We start from the raw sequence: 22,069 nt of genomic DNA on the forward strand, positions 1-22,069 counted from the left end.
TTATAAATTTAAACTAAATCAAGTTAAACATATTTAAGTTTAACTCATATTAAATTATTTTAGAATTTAAATGATTTTTTTTTTAAGTTTAACTCAAATTATTTTATTTTTGTTTTTCGTTGTTCTTTTGTAAATTGCTAAGAGGAAAAGTGAAAATATTTGTACTGTAATTGAGTTGTTCATTTTAATAAAAATGCACTCTTCTAAAATTCTCTTTACTTTCGTTTACTCTCTTTCATCTCCGGCTCAAGGTCATAATTTAGGATTTAGTTTTTTTTAATAAAATCATAGTAATAGAGAAGTCTTAGTATTGTATCGGATATATTACAAAAATAATGTTTTTACCCTCACATAGTAATCATAAGTGAAGTGAGACTCTTGATCTAACCATTTTAAACTCTAATCGAGAATTAATTTAACTTAAATTTATTCATACTTGTGTTTAACTCGAATTAAATTATTTTAAAATTTAAATGGTAATTATTCTTTTTTTATTTTTTTCCTTTATCAAACGATATTAATCATAAGTGGAGTGAGTCTCCCGATCTACCCTTTTTGAATCTAATCGAGAGTTTATTTGTGGACATTCTCTGAGGCCCAGAAAAAAGCCCATTTAGTTTTTCGTGAATTGACTGTTGAAGAAAATGATAAACTATTGATATCCATAATATCTAGGTGTTAAACAGAAAAGCACCCGCCTGGTAGACAAGGAAACGGCAACTCCACGCGGCCAAACTCCACCGCTTCCGCCGCCGCCAAACAGATTACGCTGCCTATCCGCCGTCCGCCGGAGAATAGGGTCTAGAATATATACAGAAAGAAGTTGGAGTTGCAAGGACCACACATTTATTTTTTTTTCCTATTTGATGGAATAAATTGGAGCCAGATTGCTTTTGGAAACCCACGAAATTTTGTCAATTTTTAACTTTATTCTGTATTTTGTGGAAAATTATAAAGCCATCATAAAACCCTAGTTGAGAGAGCAAGAGAGAAAGCCATGGAGTTAGCTTTATCTACGAGGGCTTTCAGTTACAGAGGTGTTCGGTGCTTAGCTTCTTCTCACAAAGAACCACTCTTTTTAGGCCATTCTAAACCCATTAATTTGCTTCTTCCGCGTTATCCTCCTTCCTCTACTCTCGTCTGCTCAGGCCGTAGAAACAACCGCCCTGCGGTTACCTCTATATCTTCTAAGAAGAAAAACAAGGTAACACTAATAACTTTGTCTTGTTTAATTTCTGGGAAATTTAATTTGTCACTGGAAATTTAATTTTTAACATTTTCTGCGCATTGGGATTGTGCCAGAAATTTAAAGTTTTACCTATAAATGTTACCAATAAGTATTGTTTTCAATGATATGGTCTCCTTATTTCTGCAGAACATTAGGCCTAAAAAAGATGATGATGATGCGGATGATGATTTTGAGGACGATCCTTTTGAGGCGCTATTTAGTCTGCTGGAAGAAGATCTTAAAAATGATGACTCGGTGGTAGATGATGATGAGATTAATGAAGAAGATATTGATAAGCTTGCAAGTGAATTAGAGGTGGTACTCGGGGATTTTGATATGGAAATGCCTAATACAGATACAGCTGATACAGAAAGTGATAATGATGATGCTCAAGAAGTAGTAGTGGCAGAAGAAGTACAAGAAGAAGATGTTCAAGATAAAGAAGATGATGATGATGAAGAGGAAGAAAAACAAGTCAGGCTTAAGAATTGGCAACTTAAAAAATTGGCTTATGCTTTGAAGATTGGCCGTCGTAAAACTAACGTAAGTGTGTCAATTTGATTTCTGTGATTTGGAAAATATGAACCTAAACATTGAATATTTGATTGAAAAGACATAGTGATATTAATTGAAAAAAAGGAGGGTGTTGCCTACCTATTACAAATATAGTTGAAGTTTCATTTGCTTGGAACTTGCAAGATCCTGGCAGGACATCTTTACATATTGAAATCTATTGGGGGAAGCATTAAGAAATTGAATATCGGTTGAGTGAATTTAAACATTTCTTTGGGACAATTGCTATAACTTGTTCAATTGCATCGACAATGATAAGTTCTGAGAATGCCTCTACATTAAAAGAGAAATGCTATTCCTGAATTGTTCTTGTTTGAAATCCTGGTGTGATTGTGGACTTACAACAGGGTTAATTTATGTTCTCAATAGCTCTTTGATTTGTATGCAAAAGATACTTGTTTGGCATGTATAGACAGAAGAAAATCCTTTCATTATTGTTTTGTATTGGTTGACTGTGCTATTTAGGTGCTTGATCATGTTTACTGACAATTTAGATATTGAAACTACTCTCTTCACACTGTGCAGATAAAAAATCTTGCTTCTGAGCTTTGTCTTGACAGGGCTGTTGTTCTTAATATGCTTCGTGACCCCCCTCCGAGTCTTGTTATGATGAGTGCTGCTTTACCTGATGAACCAACACCTAGAGTATCAATCCCTGAAGTCAAACCGGTAAAAACTATTATGGAGGAAATTGCTGCTGACACTGTAGAACCTGAGACTAAAGTGAAAGAGCAAGTCCATGCAAGGCAACGTAGATGGTTTGAACAAAAGAGACTGAAGAAAGTACAAGTGGAAACCCTTGAATTGGTTTATAGAAGATCAAAACGACCCACTGTAAGTAGTTATATTTCTACCCTAACATTACAATTTATGCTTTGGTACAAAATTTTCATCTATAATTGAGAGGTTATATATGCTTCTTATATATTTCTAAATTCAATTTTTGTAAACCTTATTTTCATTTGGGTAGCAACTTTGCCACACCATGAAGCAGCTTAAGTGCTAGTTAGTTTACTCCCGTTCTGTTGTTGAACATGTTTTATATATTCAGTGATCTTTTTTGCAAGAGATGCAGAATGCATTGATAAGCAGCATTGTTCAAGTGACTAACCTACCGCGCCGAAGAATTGTGAAATGGTTTGAGGACAAGCGTGCTGAAGAAGGAGTAGCTCAGCATCGTGTTCCATATCAACGGCTTGATTCTGAAAGTGTCTTTTCCAGTTGAAACAATGTGTATACTTGTATCTTATTTTGTAACGCTTATGAGAGCAAATTTATTGGTTCATGCTTGTTTTTGTCATTCTAGCTTGTCAATGACGAAGAGCTCCATGACGTTTGTGCCCCCAAGTCACTCTAGTGTCATATTTTTATAAGCATTTGCAGGTGCTAAATACTTATGTACGAATGTGCAAGACATAGACACAGAAACTTCGACAAATATCAATTATGGACCAATGTAAACAGAAGTTGTACACATATTCGAGCCAAACTGGTTTGGTTCGAATGCAACTCTAGTGAAGCTGGAGCTTTGATAAGGCCATGAACACCCAAATTCACTTGTTTTTTTAAGCTGAGGATTGATCGGTGAACAATTGTAAATAAATGAAATCCTGTATATGGACGATTAATGGAGGCTTTTGCCATTAACTTGAAATTTCACATTTTATTCTTGTATTAAAGATTTACATTGGTTCTTTGTTCTTGGATTGATCATGTTTCTGTTTAAAAGATTGGCAGCAACTTCACAATCAAATATTCTGGTCGGGAGAGTTCAGCTCTTTCCTTTGTTCCGGGGTCATCTGAGCTGAGTTGGCTTAGATTCAGATTGAATGATTTGAATTTACGCTGAATGTAATTTTATCTCATGGAGCTTGAGCTTGAGTCATGATTAATGCTAATGTTAGAGTTCATCTCATCAATGATTTTTTTTTTTTTATATTTGCTTTATTCTTCTCCTCCAATGTTACTATTTATCAACTCGGGCAAATCGAATTTGAGTTTGAATTAAGCTCTAATCCAAACCCTAGATAGTTTGTCTGCACATGACAAAATGTCGGTAAAAGTACACCCAGACGAATCCAACCAAAACCTGTTGAGAAGTTGCATGAGAGAGAATTTGATGTGTCGTTAAAAAAACACTGTTTATAAATACTCAGACACTTGAGAAGATGCTATCTTACGACTCCTGTTCTCCCCGTGTTGATTTATATGGTGGAACAGATTAATGAACAAGCAAGCACACTCCTTTTCCACTCCATCATAGAAAATCAGAGAGGAGAAGAAAACAACAACATGAGCAGTTTTCAGAGGTCTGAAGTTTCATTTAGAAGACAAGGGTCATCAGGTTTGGTATGGCAGGACAGGCTTTTTTTTCTAGGGGATTTAAATCAAGTGAAGCAAGAACAAGAACAACCAAGAGAGCTAAGGCAATGTCAAAGCGATTGATCGACTCGAATGAACAAGGAAAATAAGCCAGGAGGAATTATACTCAGAAGCAGCAAAGTGACGCCAAACCTTGATCCTCCATCACCAAAGCTCTCTGGATGCTTTTTCTGTGGCTTTGGCAACTCTCCTCAACCTAAACGAAAGCTTTATTGATGAACATGTTCTGATGTGCCTGGAAAATTCTCGATTCATATATATATATTTTTATTAATGTAATTTTCATATCAATTCAATTGTCTTCTTTTCTTCTTTATTTGTCTCTTCACTCTCCCTCTCATCACTGAGTTATTCATTTCTAGATCTCTCAGTATTTTGAATTTGGAAGTTTCAGTCCCAAGTATAATCAGTAGAAAATGCAATGCTTCAACCTGATGCCTTGATCAGAAAAGAGATGCAGGTGAAGAAGATTGCATTGAATCTAGGGTGGATTGGAGCAGAGCTGAGCCCTAACAAGGCCAACTCAAGTACAAGCTCCGTTCCTGGCTTGATTGGTGAAGAATATTATTGCAAAAGAAGAATCATCAAAGATAGAAAAATAATTTTTGGTGAGATGAGCTTTGATGTGATGTCACCAATGAAACATTGCCTCAAAGTTAAACTCGAGTTAAAATTTTTTAATTTGATTTATTCAAATCGAATAATAATTCAAACTTAATTTCGTTTGGATTGCATCCACCCATTATTACATCAACTAAAAAATAAAAAAAACATAAAACCCGTAAAAGAGTTGTTAAAGTGATATGAAAGAGTTTCTGTATAAGAAGATATAAATTCAAATTTTACTTAACAATATTATTGTGAGATTAGTTATTATACATAAGATTTAACCTAATTGATTCGATTAAGATTTGGTTCAGTTGAGATTTCTCTTTTCCAAAAAAATATCTCGAGAGGGAACCCGACCCCATTGCTGGTTAACATTTATGCATTGGTGACTCTATCTAAATGATGAAGATACTATAGCATAATTTACAAAGAAACCAGAACGGGCAAGTGCGCACAGACACAATTCAGAATTTTATTATCAGTCCTAGATAGGGTCAAAAAGAAAAAGAAAAAAAGAAACCGACTATTAAATAATAAGAGTGCAAAATCCCTTCTGTCGCTGAGTTTCCAAAAGTTAATTTCAGATTTTTTTCCTTACCCAGAAGATTTAAAAATAATTAATTGTCCCCCACAACCCTAACGTCAATGAAAAATGGGTTGCTATTACCGAAATAAGAAGATAAGGGTATTTTAGTTGCATGAAAAAATATTTATATGTCATAACCATATCTGTATGGGCACGATCATATAGTTTCAGTAAACTATTGGGATGACCTGGTGATTTTCCCACCAAACACCCATGCCCCTCCCGGCTTCCTTGGGGCAAGTAAATTGTAAAACCGTTGAGTCTCTGACGAAACACGAACTGATTTGTTATTGTTGTATAACTTTCTTGCAGTTTCTTGCTGGGTTTTCGTAGTTGTAATGAAGACACTGGCAAGTAATCACAGGTGGAGAACAATTTCAAGGGGAGCTACATACACCTGGTTGCCTTATCCAAGCTTCACCACTACCTCCAGGTCTTGTTATTCAATGACTATTTATGTCATGTCCTAGATTCTTATGTTTCTTATAAATTTTCATTGTTGGGTTTCAGGAAGAGAGTTCAAGGCATCAGAATGCATCAGAAAAATGTAAAGAAAGCGAATTTGTATGCAGCTAGAAAGGAGAGTATTAAGCTTCCAAACTATGATAGTGATTGTGGGGGCAACTATCATATTAGGGAATTTTTAAGTCACCCATCTGGGATTGAAGCAATGTTGAACACTAGAGCCTTGCAGAGTTTTGAATCCATTGAAACTCACACATATAGGTCCCTTTCTTTCACTTTAATTGCATCCTTACTGTTATTATTTTCACTTGGAGAACTATACTATAAATCATCCATCTGGGTTTGAGCAACACCTTAAAATTAAGATGATTGAAGCTAATATATGATAGTTAGATAGGTTTATGGTTCCATCTGAGGCCTAGTTTTTTGTATTTTGGCACCAGTAACCCTGTGTTACAAAGCTGATATATAGAGAAGAGTTGCTCATCCGAGCCCCTATTAAAGTTGGTTTCAGGTTGAATCTAAAAGTGTTACCTTGCAGTGCTTCTATATACCTGTTTAATTTGGTTAGTGAACCTTCAAGAAAGAATAGAGAGTGATCAAGTGTTGCTTAAATTTTGTGTGGAGATTCTTAATCTCAATAAAGTTTGTGTTGAGATTCTTAATCTCAGTGACAAATTTTCCAGGATGACCAGCTTCTATCTTTGATGTTCTATGGAAGGCCAGATCCTTGTTTGATTTGGGTAAAATCATGGTTGTTCTCCCATGATTAATTTACTTGTATACCATCATAATATCTTTTCCTTTTCTAACATCAAGTACTGTCCATTTCCCTGTAAGTTTTTTTAATATGATTAATTTTATATGTTTTTTCCTTGTGTTAATAAGATACTGACTCTCATGTAAAGAAAAATTATTAATAAATTATGTGTGCCCACTTTGAGTATACAAAGGGGTACACACTTGACGTGTGTCATTAAGTGATTGACTAATTTTGAATTAAAGATAAAATAATATCTAATTACATGATAACACATCATGTATGCATATATTTGTGTACTCAAAAGTGTATATATATATAGTATTGCTAAAAAATTATAGAGTTCTTAGAAATCAGGTGATTGCAGAATTTAGTTATTTGTATATGAAACTGCCTTCTGCCTTAATCTTTAGAAATACAAGTTTTTTTTTTTTTTTTAATTTTGGTAGTTGCAATATTGAGTTTAAATAGGTCTACATGTCTAGGTGCACTCTGCCAAAAGTTGAACTTCTGAACTTTGAAGTCTCCCCGGTGATGGATTTACAAGTGATTCCAACAGACGAAGATTGTACTGTGCGGTTGCTTTCCTGCAAGGTGCAATTACATCCTCTACTTCATACAGCCAACTGATAATATAGATTCTGTATCAGATAATGCAAGTGAAAAGAGATAGTGAATATGTCATTATTCATTATGTGTGACAATATTTTTCAGAACATGGGAATTTCAAGACTCAAAACACAAGACATCAGTCTAATAGTTCCAGATATTATATGAGATAATATTTAAACTCTTAATGTTTAGTTTTGGCAGTTTACCTTATCAAGAGATTTATATTAACCATTTAAGGTGTTTATCTTTGTAATTTTTGGATGCCAATGTGTGTGAAGTTTGAAGGTTCAAACATCGTGGAACGCCAAAATGACCATTTTTCAGGTTCCTTTATTACTATTTTGGTTGAAGGCTTGAAGATAGCTTGTGTGATTAGCTTTCATTATAACATCGAAGTGATGCGAGGGCTCTATTTGTAATGTTTGTTTTCCTCTTGCAGCATTCATGATAAATCATATTACTTGGTACACAAATGATTCTGAATCATTTTTGGAGGCTGACATAAAGTTGAATCTCTCTCTTGAGGTTGTTAATATATCCTCTATTGAATTGATAATGATTTAGAAATTATATTTTATGTAATATGCAGATAATCCATCTTTTTGGTTGCCAAGTATTTGAACATTGGTACTATTACTGAAAGGCCTTTTCTAATTCTTGAGCCAAATTTAGATATTTATTTTTCCCTGTTCTTGTATACAGATATACACACAGCCATTTACCTTGCTGCCTGTATCAGCTGTTGAGGGCCCTGGAAACTTGTGAGTTATTAAATACAGTTTTAATCCCAACTGCATTGTCTTAAATGGGTTTTTCCTTAAATATATAGTTGGCCTGCTGAATATTTTATATGTAGATTCTATGACAAATTTATAAGCTACATCTTAAGCAAAATTATTATGTTCTGTGTATCAGAAATAGAAAGAGAGAGAGAGAGAGTGAAGAGTCTGAATATCTATATGTAATAGGATTTTAGCATACATTTAAGGGAAGTTTTATGTCACCAGGGCAGCAAGATGATCAGGGCTCTGTGAGTCATTTGTCGATCGACATCCTTGTTTAAGGTTTCTTCTATGGTTATATTGTATAGGCAGATTGCAACCTGATGACTCAGTGACATAATAAGCTGCAAAACACTGCTAGGAAATTGAAAAGTTGTGATAAATTCATCAGGAAAAAATTGGACCATGTCATGTGGGATCTTAGTTCTACTCTGACCTCATGTAACATTTTTATACAACATTGCAAAGTATAAATGCCAGAAAACTAGTTTTATGCTTTTTTGAGATCTTTGAAACATCATAATGAAAGAATAAAAGAACAAATATATTATTCAAATTTAGGAATTCAAACATGTTTGGACTTCAATTACTTTAAGCTTGTTTTAACTTCAAATTCATTCAAATTTTAGATAAAAACACAAACAGCAACCTAAGTTTTCTTTTTCTCAAGCTACCTCTTTGTTTCTTAGAACTTTTTTTTTTTTTTTTTTTTGCACCTGAGCAACTATTTGGTGACATACAGAATGATGCAAGCTCTACTCGATAGGCTCGTACCAGTGCTTTTACAGCAACTACTACAGGATTACATCGAATGGCTTGAGCAGAAATTTGAAGACTCACCATGAATTTGGGGTTAATGTTCTGCACAACTGAGAAAATTTTCTAACTTCATCACAATTTATTATTTTGCTTCAGTTTTCCTACATTATGATGTTCTTTGCGGTTGAAGCCAGTCACAATTGTGATTTGAAATTATAATCCTATGAAAACATAGAACCCGTTTCTAAGGATAGGATGTATACCATAAAATGCTATGAGTTAAACAGTGTTATCATGCAATTCATTTTCTTTCTTTGTTATATATATTTTTCCCATCCATCTTAATGTACTCTGCTTTGAGTGGTATTTTGATTTAAATCTAGACTGAGATCAATCGAGGCTTAACTTGAGATTTGTTCAAATTTAAAAGATCTAGCTCAAGATAAGTTCATGTACAAACTTTATAAAAAATAATTTAATTTTGAATTTGATCCAAACCAACTCAATTCCAAATCAAAGTCCTTATCCGAAAGTGCCATCCAAAAGTATCTCTAGTTTCATTTTGAGAAACAAAGATTTAAACTAACTGGGTAACCCAAATAATTATTATCCTTTGGATGAAACCAAAACACCAATTCTTGTCACACATACAGGAGAGCAAACTGTGATTAACCACAATATTTACAATAAAATGTCATTCCATTGCTAATATAATAATAATTTTTATACGGGGAATACAGACCTACGACTTATAAAGTCGGAGTTTACGCCATTCATATAAAAATATATATTTATATATAGTTTAGGCAGTGCCAACATTAAAAGTAGATGATGCTGATATCATGTCACCATCAAGACCCTTCCCAGCTTGCTCAATTTCATCAAAGTAATCCTCTCGAGCATTATCAGCAAGCATAAGGGTAACTAACCAAAGCAAGGCGGAATCAAGAGAAAGAAATGCCCCACCTCCAAAAAGTCCAGTTTTGGCTGTTGGGCAAGTTGTTTCAATATTATGGTGAACATTTCGAGACAAATGAAGTTGCTCTGTAATCGTTGGCCACAACAGCAAGGTCAAGGCTAAGCCCCCACAAAACCTGCATGTATCAGCACATGAATATCACTTATTAGGCCAAATTTCATAATATGATTTCATGAGCCATGATGAAGAAGTTTGTATGAAAATAAGATGAAAGTATGTACTTACAGAGCAATATTGAAGAAGGCAAGGAACGTTTTACTTCGAAAGAGAACAGATTGTGGAACAGATTTCCCTTTGTAGGGATAAAATTGAGACACATATCCAACACCCACTGAAGCTAAGAGAAATAGAGTTGATAGGTAGCCCAAAACAACAGTTGGATCTTTTGGATACTTGCAAATAACAACACCTTTACCAGTTATAGGAGTCCCGGATGCTGGCTGAAGTTGAACCCCAATGAAATCAACTTACAAGTAATCATAAAATACAATTGAGACGATATGATAGCTAGTTTTTTCTTTAGATTGATACAAAAGGCACCCATTCATTAACTAGTTGACTATATTCAGTCCAGTTAAAGCTTGAAAAAAGATCAGATCGAAAAGCTGAGACTCAAAGTCAACCGCAAAACAAGTTAATTCTGGATTCAATCAAGCCTGCTTAAACTTGGTTCATTGAATCCAAGATCAAATTCAAGCTCGAACAATTTAAATCAAATCCGACCCTAATGGCTAGAGATGTAATCAAACCATTCAATATAAAATTTTGTTTGTTCCAAACATAAAACACATAAGCAAATAAATAATTTATGGCAGAAAAAAAACTGGCAAACGAAAGCAACAATAAGTCAGAAGAAATGAACAAAACAACACCGAAATTATGTAAAAAAAAAGCAATAATAAAAATGGGTACCTTCTTATTTTCGGCAATTACTCCTAATACGAAAGACACTATTCCAAGAGTGGCTACTAGAACAGACATTTGCTTCATGGTAACCGCCATTGCGCAGACTGAAATTCAAAGCTGCCCTATAATAACAAAACAGTAAAGCTCGTTTGAGAACTAATGATACAACTTATAATTCAAAAATCAGATATGCAGACTTTGCTTTGGATCTCGAATTGTACCAATTCCCCAGTGAAAAGAAAAAAAAAAAGCAAAGTAAGAAAAATCAACAAGAAGTTTCAGAGGGCTGATCCACCACAATCAATCAAATTTAATAGATAAAAATAAAATAAATATAACAGATGTGATGATAAAAAAAAAAAATGCCCGGATAGGAGAAGTTAGAAGGAGAATCTCTCACCGTGTAACTCAGAGTCTCCCTCTATGAAGAGATACCTTCTATATAGAAAAGTCTTCTTTAGAATCCCTCCAGATTCTTGCGCGATCCCACCTGTCGTGAATATCCCTATTAATTGTGATTCAGATTTATGAGTTGGCCTAGCACTGTAATTTCCTCTGTACTGACCTTTTTGTTTTTCGTCCTGACTGTGACACCCTACACTTACTATAATTATTCTTTTATTTATTAACTGCGATTCAAAAATAGGTTATATTTTATTATAAAGCCCGGCCGGTATCTTTAATTTAATTTTTAAAAAATCAAATTTTTATATATTTATTTATTTTAAAAATTAAAAATTATTTATGTCATTAACCATATTAAAATAACAATTTAAATATAAAAAATTTAATAATTTATAATATAATATTTATATTTTAATTTGATGTACTCAGTTCAATTTTTTAAGGTAAAACTCTTATTTTTTAAACTATTTAAAACATATTAAATTTTAACTAACTTTCATTTCAAAAGAGTTGAAAAGCTGGTAATTCATATGCATCCAAGGCAATGAAGAAACGCTTATCTTCACAGGCACGCCAGATTTGATTTATTCTTCAAAGTCATACGCCAGAATACGACTCTTCGGAATTTCGATTGAAGGTGAAGGAAGACTGAACGTGCCAGGGAAATAGGGCTGGATTATAGCCTATTAAGGTTTGAATATAGGTTTGATTTCGAGTTTAATTCAAATATTAAATAATTTCAAATTTGAATTTAAACTTCTTTAAATTGGTTGAAAATATCGTTAAAGTTTCATGTGAGGTAAATAGTAATATCAATTCACAAGTGTAGATTACTCTTACTCTACATCTTGAATACAGACTATTTTGCAATTTGGAATTGAAGGTGTAGGAAGATTGAACATCGCATGAACTTAAAGTTAGATTCGAATCAAATCGAATTAAATCAAATTCAAATATAAACTAACTTGAGTTTGATTTGAATAATAAATAATCTTGAGTTCAAGCTCAAACTTGTTTAAATTTATTAGAGATATTGTAGGACTTGGAGGTTATTGATAGGATAAATAGTATTAGTGACGAATTACGGATAAGATAATCAGTATTGTTTGAAAAGATTTTGAGAATAGTATTACTGATGAGATATAAATAATATCATCGATGGAATAAATAATATTACTAAAATTAATTTGAAAAAAATTACTAAACTCAAATTCTAACTCAAATTTGGTTTAAATCGAATTGAAAACCAATTTAAACAGAGCTGGTTAGATTAGCATCTACTTGATGGAACTATTCGAGTTGATAAGGAGATTCAGCACTTGATAGGCTGAATACTTGGATAATGGCAGACTTAAGAAGCCCTTAACTTAGGGCCCATAAGAAGGCCCAACATGTTCCCTCAGGTTCGTTGGGCTTGGGATGCCACATTGGATCAGTAAACCTCCTTCCCAAACTATTAATTCGATTCACATTTGAATATTTAAATTTATTTAAATTTGGTTTATTTTATAAAATTGACCGAATTCGATTTTTTTTAATTCAAATTGAAATTCAAGCTACAATAATTCGATGAGACATCCTAAAGCTGAAAGAGTACTCTTCTGCATTAATGGTTCTTTGGTCCTAGCAACGGTTCAAAAGTCCAATCAACACATCACAACGTGGACACAAGCGAATCTCCCATCAAACAAAACGATAAAGATTCCTAACTCACTTATTGTTTAATTTATTGTATAATCACTGTCAGCGTATAACTTATTTTAATCTAAAAAACAATAAAGGAAGACGAGTTTTACTGGTGATTGCATCATCCCAGTCTGGTTCTACTAAATAATTGCTTCTCAGCACTTGCACGCAATTTGAAACTATTGGTCGTACTAATTCTCTGAGCTGCTTTTACATTTAATCCTGCTCTGTTAATCTTATTGTTGATTATATAGATTGAATTATAATTCTAAGCCTCTGTTTCTTAATGGGTTCAATCAGAAATAGCAAAAGATACGTGGGTTTTGTAGCTGGGTGGTGGTGGTTGTTGTTGTTGTACTTACATGGTTATTCAGTGAATGGAATCGGAGTAAATTGGGGAACTCAGGCGAGTCATCCTTTGCCGGCTTCGACGGTGGTAAGGATGCTAAAAGATAATGGGTTTGACAAGGTTAAGTTATTCGATGCTGATTCCAGGATTTTGAATGCGCTTTCCAATTCCGGAATTCAAGTGATGGTGGGTATCCCTAATGACATGCTTTTCTCTCTTGCCAATAGTGTCCAGGCAGCTGAAGATTGGGTTGCTCAGAATGTTTCCTCTCATGTCTCTTCCAATTCTGTTGACATCAGGTAAGATTCTTTCTCTTATGAGCTTAAATTTATCTGGGTATTGGTGTATGGTTTGTAGGAGTTAACTTTGGCTATGATGTTTAGATTATGAGTAGGGCTGGATTCGAGTTGACAACCCTCGATTGCCAGCTTCGCTCAATCAAGCTCAAAAAGAGCTGCTTTTAGACGAGTTTGAGTTTGGGGTGTTTGGCTCACCAATATGGGAGAACAGCCAAAACGACGTTGTTGCATTCAATATGTATCAAAGATTCAAAATAACATCTTTTTGGTTGACTGTCTATGGGTGATTCTACGGATATGAAAACGGCGTCTTTTTGACACTGTAGCCAATTCATTTTTTTGATTTTCAGGTATGTTGCTGTTGGAAATGAACCATTTCTTTCAACTTACAATGGAAGTTTCCTTAACACAACTCTTCCTGCTCTTCAAAATATCCAGGCAGCTCTTATAAAAGCTGGCTTGAGCACTCGGGTGAAAGTCACTATTCCTTTAAATGCTGATGTTTACCAAAGTCAATCAGATCGCCCTTCTGATGGTGACTTTCGGTCAGATATTCATGATCTCATGGTGCAGATTGTTCAGTTTTTAAGTGACAATGGAGCTCCTTTTACTGTAAACATATACCCCTTCATAAGCCTTTATGACGACCCCAATTTTCCGATTAACTATGCCTTCTTCGATAGCAACAGTTCTGCTACAACTACTATAAATGATGGTGGAAGAGTGTATACAAATGTGTTTGAAGCTAACTATGATACCCTCGTATGGGCTTTACAGAAAAATGGATATGGTAATTTGTCAATAATTGTTGGGGAAATTGGATGGCCTACTGATGGAGACAAAAATGCAAATCTCAATTATGCCCAACGCTTCAACCAAGGGTTTATGTCTTTCATCAATAGTGGAGAAGGAACCCCAATGAGATCAGGTGCCTTGGATGCCTATTTATTTAGTCTTATTGATGAAGATGCCAAAAGCATTCAACCAGGTAACTTTGAACGCCATTGGGGTTTATTTTACTTTGATGGAACACCCAAGTACCAGCTTAACCTTGGAACAGACAACTCCAATGGTTTGGTAGCTGCAAAGGATGTACATTATCTTGCCCAAAAATGGTGCATCATGTCACCTTCTGCAAATCTTGATGACCCACAAGTTGCACCTAGTGTGAGCTATGCCTGTGCCAATGCTGATTGCACAAGTCTTGGCTATGGAACTTCCTGCAGCAATTTGGACGCCCGTGGAAACATTTCGTATGCGTTTAACAGTTACTACCAGATAAATAACCAACTTGATAGTGCCTGCCAGTTTCCTAATCTTTCCATTGTCACCACCAGCAATCCATCAGTTGGAGATTGCCAATTTAGGATCATGATTCAAACCACTAGTGCAAGTGTCGGGCGGAGGATAGTTGTTTCCATAACAACGCATACTGCTCTGGTGGTGTTGGTGTTTCTGATTTTGCTTACAATGATGTAAAATATTTGGGCTTGAGCTGTCTTTGTATATAGGCTTGAGTCATTATAGTGATTATTTGACGTGCATACATACAAATTACACTATACGGTTAGGCCCCAAACTTGTATTTGTATACAGATTACCGTTTTGAGACAGCATTGTTGTATTTTACGTTACTGTATATATGAATAATTCTACACGTTCCTTCATTTAACTAAACTGAACCCATTATATATATACGTGTGTGTGTATATATATATATATATATATATATATATATATATATATATATATATATTATATGTGTGTGTGTGTGTGTGTGTGTACACACACACACACACACATATATATATATATGTATGTATATGTATGTGTATGTATGTGTATGTATGTATGTATGTATGTATGTATGTGTATGTATGTGTATATATGTATGTATGTATGTATCACTTCAAGTATAAAACGTTATATAAATGTATGGGGGTCGATCAATCGATAGAGGTCCTACCCTATTCCCCAATGAGCATGCAAGGGTGCAAAGGACAATACTCTCGAACATGCAAGTGTTGGATTTGATGAGTTCGAATTCAGCTTAACTTCAATGGAGTAAAACTCGAGCCCGAGTTTGTTAAACTTGCTTTAGAGATATTCAAGATTGATATATTTGAGAGGAGTTGAATTTGAATTCAAATTTGATTCAAGTTTTGCATTCAATTTAATACTAAAATGATGTTATTATAGTATGTATTGATCAAAACGATATTATTTTAATCAATTTTTACAAATTTTTCAAATTTATGAGTTTTACTAACTGAATATCTTTAAATTTCGAATTCGAAAATATTAAACTTTTAAATTTAACCTCAAACTCGTTTGAACTAAACTGATTTTAATTTTATTCTAACTAAATTCGAATTTGAACCTAAATAAACTTTACTTGTATTAAGTCCTAACTGCAAACAAATGTTTAATTACTCGCTACATGTTCCATGCAGAGGATAGGATATGACTGATGGACAGAGGCCCTGTAACAATGCTTAATTACTCACCACCTGTTCCATATAGCGGACAAGATGCTACCTATTAGACACTATCCATTGCCAAGATCCTAAGAGTTCGGATTTAAGGATGATAATCTTATTACAAATAAACATAATCTTTTCTTATAGGAGTTTGATAATAATCTTACAATAAAAACACAAATGTGAGAAAATATTAAATAATATTAATTTTATTAAACATAATCGAGTTTTAAGTAAGTCAAGATAAATGGTAAGTGCTCTTTCTCTTAGCCATTATTTACTTCATTCATCTCACACATCATCCCTGGACCGATTCCTACAAAACTGAAGATATTTCTACCACCACAGTTTCTTAATAATGTTCTGACTAATCAACTACTGAAGAAAATTGATACTGTACTATCATATAATATCATTGAAACTATTTCAAAAGTCTTAGAAAAACCAGCATTAACTATGGCCGCCCTCCATGAAAACTGAATCAAATGCCCTTGTTGATTTTCCCCGAAAATTTTTAAGTTTGACATAAACTAACCAGTTTTCCGTTTTATTAAAACAGACAAACAATATATACTCAAAAAGATTGCCCAGCAGCAATGGTCCCATGCAAAAACACAGTTTGGTGCAAATATGATTCATTTCATTCTCAATGAAAGTTGCATCGATATATTTTTCTCCATGGGAACACAGTACATTTTAATTTCTGTAGAAGATATAAAAAGAGGTTTTTCATAGATACTTTTGGTTCCTTGCTCATTTCCTGAAATTCTGTGTGTCTAGTAGGCAAGACCATTGATGGCCCGGAGTCAATGCTGACCCCCATCTGATCCCACTTTCTGTACTGTCATGAAGGCTTCTGCAGAATTACACATTGAGTAGGATTAAACCTGCCATGAAGATTTTATGGGTTAGCCTTCGAAAATTTATTAAACAATATCATCTACAAAATACTAAATGCAAATTACAACAACATTTCAAAACATCATATGAGAATGAGATGCACCCCTTTTGTTTCTCTAGGAATCAAATCCTTCTTCAAATATTCTTTTCACCAAAGCTCGTTGTTCATCAGAGAAAACTCATCTCTCTCTGTGTTCACACATTTCAACACATACTAAATGACACACATTATCCTATCTCTGTCCAAATGTGGTGAGTTCCATGTTCATGATCGACTAAAATCTTTTGTCCTGAAGGCCAATTTGATAGGAAGTTGAAAAAATAAGGATACTTTAGTATATTGCATATTTTAACCATACTGAAATGGGCTGGCAAAGCTTGAAAATTCCCCACCCTGTGCATGACATTTCTTGAAATAGATTACCTCAGTAAATTCCCCACCCTGTGATTAACATACAGATTAACACACATTATAACTCCATCACCATCCTAACTTGCCTTATCATTGTCAGTGTTCAAACTTCACCAATAAAATAGTTTTAAACACAAACCTCATTACGCAATAATTGCAAGTAGCATGAGCAGTTGCCTTTTCATTTAGTCAATCTTCCCTCTCTCTCTCTCTATTAAGATCAATAAAAGAAGAGAAATTATAAAGAAGTAAGGAAAAAAAACTACCAAATTTAACCAGTGGCAGCTTTCTAATGTCCCATCCAACGCTTTTGGAGATAGTCTCTTGATCTTACGTCAGCCTACATGTCATATGCAAGCAGAGACCAGAGTTATGCATCAGTATCTCTCAAACATAACTGGTAATCAAAGAAAGAAAAAGCCAACCAATTTCATTAATTCAAAACTATGAATAACTAAGTATTGTCACAGACAAGCTTAACTAGATATCACCTTCCAACTTCAATACATGCATATAAATAATTCAATTTTAGTTTGACAACCATACTAAAGATTTTACTAGTGGACTTCTAACATAACAACATATCCTTAAAGCTTCTGAAGTATGCTGGGCTTTTTCCAATCAAAATTTGAAATAAGAAAGAATAACAACCATAAATAAACCTATCAAAAGAATGACATTGGGTTGACAGCGATAAAAGCTACAAGATCTTTGTTGACCTGCCTGATAGGCTCTGGTACACGATACTTGCAAGTCATTTTAATAATCTGCACTGCAGTATCAAGTGATATGCGGTGACCAACTGAAATAAATATCGGTTTCAATTTATCTGGAGTTGATCTCATTGCCTGCAAAAAAATAGGGGAAAAAAAAAAGCTTCAGATATAGTTCTGTCAACCAAAGCTTTGAAGCTGAGGGAACATGGAAAACAAAAAGGTCTAAAAGAGCTAGATGCCTTCCAAAAATAGAAGCTATACTTAAGAAGGGGGATCCCGAACATAACTAAACAAATAATTTCGGTTAATCCAACATTTCTGAAGGTGCAAGAAGGTCGTCCAAGGGCATGAGTTTTCTTCCTAAGAACTCAACCAACCATTCAAACTCTAATTTCCAGCAAGATAACAACTCTTGACTAAAAGAATAAAATCTATCCTAGCATGTAACTGAATGAATTAATAAGAACCAATGAAACAAGAAAATTGACATTCCTGCTTTCAGATTTTCAATCCCAAAATTCCTCAAATCACATACTTAGGTTTAAAAATCTTGTGCAAATCTGGACAACCCAATAAAGAACAAGCCAAAAAATTATCTGAGCAAGAGCCTGGTTCCAGATTACTCTGGAACTATAACATGGACAAGGAAGGAGTCAATACAACTATAAATGTCATGAACAAAGGTCACAAGAGCAAAGTAGCAACTTTTCTTTCTCTATAGAGAGGATGCACATGACAGAAAATCTTTCTATAAGCTAGTCTGGATTTTACAATACTAAATCTTGCTGGAATAACTAGTCATCAATTTTTATTTTTTTAATTACCAAACCCCACCCCATAATTTCCGCCACACAACAAAAATTAAATCAATCCCTTTCAATGTTGGTTTGCTTGAGTTGTTCCATATAGCTTTTCCCCTGGGAATGTCTCAAAAATATGCCCTCTGTATGTATCCTAAATCAATTTAGTCAAAAGATTGCTAAAAAGGCCAAAAGACCAAATTCTGAAAAACTTACGTCCATGCATATAAATGAATTTTCAATCAATGCACTCCCAAGGAAAGTAGAAAGTGAGGGACCTAAACTAATTGACCATGACAAATTAAGGTTTTATATGATAGCATCGTTACAATTCATGATCTCCCTTGCAGTTGGGTATACCAAAAAAAACAACTGCTACATTATAGGATACCTTCGAAATTAAATTCTGCCAGAAAAAAATAATTCAAGCTTACTCACCACTCCCCATACGAATCCAGTTCTTCCTTTCAAAGTAATAATATCAGCATCACTGTTTTCTCTTGCTTCAAGTAGTTGCCTTACTGTGGTATGAGTAAGACCATCCACATGGTGTAGCTGGAATACATCAAAGTTTGTAACTTTTCATGATTGGAAATACAGAACCCAAACTCAATAATTCAAGTTCTACATACACATATTATTAAAGAAAATAAGATAAGTTAATCTTAAGCAGCATGATGAAACTATATATTATTATTGACACTCGGAAAAAAAAAAAAATCTGTCAATTTTGCTTCTTTTAACATAAGAAGAAGTACTCCTTAATACATTCAGAACTTACATTCTTTCCGATTCCAATTGTTGGGAGATTAGCCAGAACACCTAGATGACAAGCCAGGCCAAAACCTACACGAGAATGTTCATAAATTACTGTCAGTTTGTATCAGATAACAAATGTGGAAAAGCATTCTTTATAAATGTTGCATTAGAACTTTCAACATAATACTACACTGGAAAACCAGGTTAAGCTAACATTCTTTCCCTACCTCAAACTCGCCAAAGATTTAAAAAACGAGCTTTATATGAATAGTAGAAGAAGACATAACATACACGGAAATTTGGCAAAAAGACTTGCCTCGAGGATGGAGTAACCCATTTCCATCAACCACTAATACCTGAGAAGAAAAAATAATAAATCTGAATTAAAACAAAAATGTATTGAAAAAATTATTTAAGAATGAAAAGAACGAGTAATTTAACCTGTGGATAGAAAGGATTATCCTTCATTTTCATGTTTTCCAGAAGCTGTAAAAGAAGTGGAGCCTAAAATGGGGAAAAGAAGAGAAATTGTTAAGAGAGCAATGCAATGAATAAAAAACAATAATGGGAAAGTTGTGCTAAAAAGACCTCACGGAAAGCAAGGAAACCGGGGACATAAGGAACTTGAAGGTTGTGGATAGAGTAGTCCTCATAAACAAGTTGCAGAGTTTGAATGTCCAATACAACGAGGCATCCACATGCAACAGATGGGTCTTCCTTTGAGAAGCTGATATCAACCCCACCAACATACTTCAACAACACTTCTTCTTTTGAATCAATGGATTTGGAATGGGATCTGGGTAGTTTCCAATTGAAATCGTCCTCTGTTATCAGCCTCTCTTTTAGCGAATCTTGAACCCTGCCATCATGAACAATAATAAAGTATTTTCATCAATGTCATCAAAGACAAAGAGACAAAAAGGTATAATTTTCAAGTTTAGATACTCTAGCCAGTTGTTGACTGCAGCTTCAGCAGGATCCATCTTCTTCTCCAGTGATGCATCTGCTTCATCTCCTTCTGTATTTGCAGATATCTTTTCCATAATTTTCCTCTGGCCTGGAAGCCAGAGCTAGTCTCCACACAACAGTTTAATTACAATTAGCACTATAAAGTTCTTCCAGGTTGATAATGACCTGATATTTTCCACAATAGGACATGGCCCTGATCCCTGATTTCTACCGATATCAAGTGCGCTGGCATAGAAAATTAAATATCTACTACCTTTCAACTAAAGAAAAATTATTTTATATTTTTTAATTATTAAAACAACCTTATTGTAAAAAACATATGTTAAGGTAGTAGGTGAAGGTAGATTCGACTTACGATAAACCCCAATAAAGGATTTATCTGAAATTAATTTAAGGCCAAAGCAATATATCCCACCCAAGGTATGCTTTTTTTTCAAATTCCCCCACCCCCCAATTAACTTTAAAAAGCTAATTTACCTACCCATGAGCTATTAAAAAAAATGTCAGATTGACGGATTCAAGGGTAAAATCGTTATTTTATCTGTAGTATTAAAAATAAACTTAAATTAAATTTTTTTTTTACCCTCAAACCCTAATAACTAATAATTTTTTCTCAACCTAAGTTTTTAAAAATAATATTTTCCCCCCTAGGGTTTTCAAACTTTCAGATTGAATTTTCCGACAACGACTGACAATCTCCAGGTGATGTCTCTTCCTGCCCAACGTCTCCTATTTTCAATCGTGCGGCATTTTTTCCTCCTAGGCGTCGTCGTCGATGAAGACGAATCATCTTTGTTCAAAAACGAAAATGACGTCTTAGTCGAGACGAATATGTTTCGTCTTCATCGACGACAACGTCATACAGCGTCGGAAGTGTATGACCAAAAAGAGGGGTCGTCAGAGAGGGAGAGTAGGTGCTTAGAGATCATCGGTAGTCGTCAAAAAAATTAGATCTGAAGGTTTGGAAACCCTGGGGGGGGGGGGGGAATGTAGTTTTTGAAAACTTGGGTTAGGGGGAAAGTGTTAGTTTTTAAGGTTTAAAAGAAAAAATGATATGATTAACGGACTCAGTTAAGTTTAACGGCCCATAAGTGGTTAAATGAGATTTTTAAAGTTAACGAGACAATGAACTTCATGGTCTTCAGTGGTGTTGGCTCTCCCTCCCGGCTTAACTCTCTCTGTCGATCACTTTTCAGCTACTAACAAAGCCTATTTTCTCTGACAAAGATGAAATAGTCTTTATCAGATTGTCTTCGTTTGGAACAAAGGTGATTTCGATTTTGTCTAAGATGAAAACCATTGTCAAAAATCTCAGAAGAAGACGACATGGTAGAAATAGACTTTGCTAGTGGCTGGAAAATGATCAGCAGAGAGAGTTAAGCCAGGAGGAAGAGCCAACAACATTGGAGTCAACAAAGTTCGTTGTCTCCAATGATGATTTGCAAACTCTAGGAGAAAATTTTAGATTTTTCAAACTTTAGGTAAGGGGAATTGTGATATTTTTAAACTGAAGAGGATAAAGTAATAAAACTTTAATTTTTTTTTATTAAATAACAATTTTACTCTTAACTTTAATTGAAATTTTTAATAGATGGTGGAACTTTTAGATTTTTAAATTTCATATGTGTGACTTTGAAAACGCACTTAAATTTG

General features: G+C 34.2%; 5 protein-coding genes across 15 annotated transcripts; 3 read left to right on the forward strand and 2 right to left on the reverse strand.

Annotated features, from left to right (window-relative positions):
• Positions 1-665: 665 nt before the first annotated feature.
• On the forward strand, positions 666-3,501 carry LOC123194573 (protein OVEREXPRESSOR OF CATIONIC PEROXIDASE 3). Of its 3 annotated transcripts, none has more exons than XM_044607839.1 (4): positions 666-1,204; positions 1,376-1,771; positions 2,327-2,635; positions 2,869-3,101. In XM_044607839.1, the coding sequence occupies exons 1-4, from the start codon at positions 998-1,000 to the stop codon at positions 2,884-2,886; spliced, it is 930 nt and encodes a 309-aa protein (XP_044463774.1). In that variant the 5' UTR covers positions 666-997; the 3' UTR covers positions 2,887-3,101. The 3 variants fall into 3 exon arrangements, with proteins under 3 accessions (XP_044463774.1, XP_044463775.1, XP_044463773.1); XM_044607840.1 differs by having other exon boundaries at positions 2,853-2,994; XM_044607838.1 differs by having other exon boundaries at positions 667-1,204; positions 2,877-3,501.
• Positions 3,502-5,452: 1,951 nt separating this feature from the next.
• LOC123194574 lies at positions 5,453-9,076 on the forward strand. Of its 4 annotated transcripts, none has more exons than XM_044607842.1 (8): positions 5,454-5,614; positions 5,691-5,811; positions 5,889-6,104; positions 7,089-7,197; positions 7,494-7,539; positions 7,655-7,740; positions 7,918-7,976; positions 8,740-9,076. In XM_044607842.1, the coding sequence occupies exons 2-8, from the start codon at positions 5,717-5,719 to the stop codon at positions 8,840-8,842; spliced, it is 714 nt and encodes a 237-aa protein (XP_044463777.1). In that variant the 5' UTR covers positions 5,454-5,614; positions 5,691-5,716; the 3' UTR covers positions 8,843-9,076. The 4 variants fall into 4 exon arrangements, with proteins under 4 accessions (XP_044463779.1, XP_044463777.1, XP_044463776.1 ...); XM_044607843.1 differs by having other exon boundaries at positions 5,520-5,569; XM_044607841.1 differs by having other exon boundaries at positions 5,455-5,811.
• A 256-nt stretch (positions 9,077-9,332) lies between these two features.
• LOC123194575 lies at positions 9,333-11,201 on the reverse strand. 4 transcript variants are annotated; one of them, XM_044607847.1, is made up of 4 exons: positions 11,042-11,201; positions 10,648-10,763; positions 9,961-10,175; positions 9,333-9,850 (listed from the first exon to the last, which is right to left on the reverse strand). In XM_044607847.1, the coding sequence occupies exons 2-4, from the start codon at positions 10,735-10,737 to the stop codon at positions 9,559-9,561; spliced, it is 597 nt and encodes a 198-aa protein (XP_044463782.1). In that variant the 5' UTR covers positions 10,738-10,763; positions 11,042-11,201; the 3' UTR covers positions 9,333-9,558. The 4 variants fall into 4 exon arrangements, with proteins under 4 accessions (XP_044463782.1, XP_044463780.1, XP_044463784.1 ...); XM_044607845.1 differs by having other exon boundaries at positions 11,008-11,192; XM_044607849.1 differs by having other exon boundaries at positions 10,648-10,758; positions 11,042-11,189.
• Positions 11,202-12,623: 1,422 nt separating this feature from the next.
• LOC123194576 (glucan endo-1,3-beta-glucosidase 5) lies at positions 12,624-15,052 on the forward strand. The gene is made up of 2 exons (XM_044607850.1): positions 12,624-13,380; positions 13,731-15,052. The coding sequence occupies exons 1-2, from the start codon at positions 13,019-13,021 to the stop codon at positions 14,857-14,859; spliced, it is 1,491 nt and encodes a 496-aa protein (XP_044463785.1). The 5' UTR covers positions 12,624-13,018; the 3' UTR covers positions 14,860-15,052.
• A 1,426-nt stretch (positions 15,053-16,478) lies between these two features.
• On the reverse strand, positions 16,479-20,618 carry LOC123194577 (endonuclease V). Of its 3 annotated transcripts, none has more exons than XM_044607851.1 (9): positions 20,393-20,616; positions 20,036-20,306; positions 19,889-19,951; positions 19,764-19,803; positions 19,470-19,534; positions 19,127-19,243; positions 17,892-18,020; positions 17,439-17,512; positions 16,479-16,747 (listed from the first exon to the last, which is right to left on the reverse strand). In XM_044607851.1, exons 1-8 carry the CDS (start codon positions 20,488-20,490, stop codon positions 17,462-17,464), a joined length of 834 nt encoding a protein of 277 aa, XP_044463786.1. In that variant the 5' UTR covers positions 20,491-20,616; the 3' UTR covers positions 16,479-16,747; positions 17,439-17,461. The 3 variants fall into 3 exon arrangements, 1 of the variants encoding a protein (XP_044463786.1); XR_006497293.1 differs by having other exon boundaries at positions 17,835-18,020; positions 20,393-20,618; XR_006497294.1 differs by having other exon boundaries at positions 17,896-18,020.
• Positions 20,619-22,069: the final 1,451 nt, after the last annotated feature.

Source organism: Mangifera indica, chromosome 13 (genome assembly GCF_011075055.1).
Source record: "Mangifera indica cultivar Alphonso chromosome 13, CATAS_Mindica_2.1, whole genome shotgun sequence".
In the NCBI taxonomy this organism is placed as follows: Eukaryota; Viridiplantae; Streptophyta; class Magnoliopsida; order Sapindales; family Anacardiaceae; genus Mangifera; species Mangifera indica.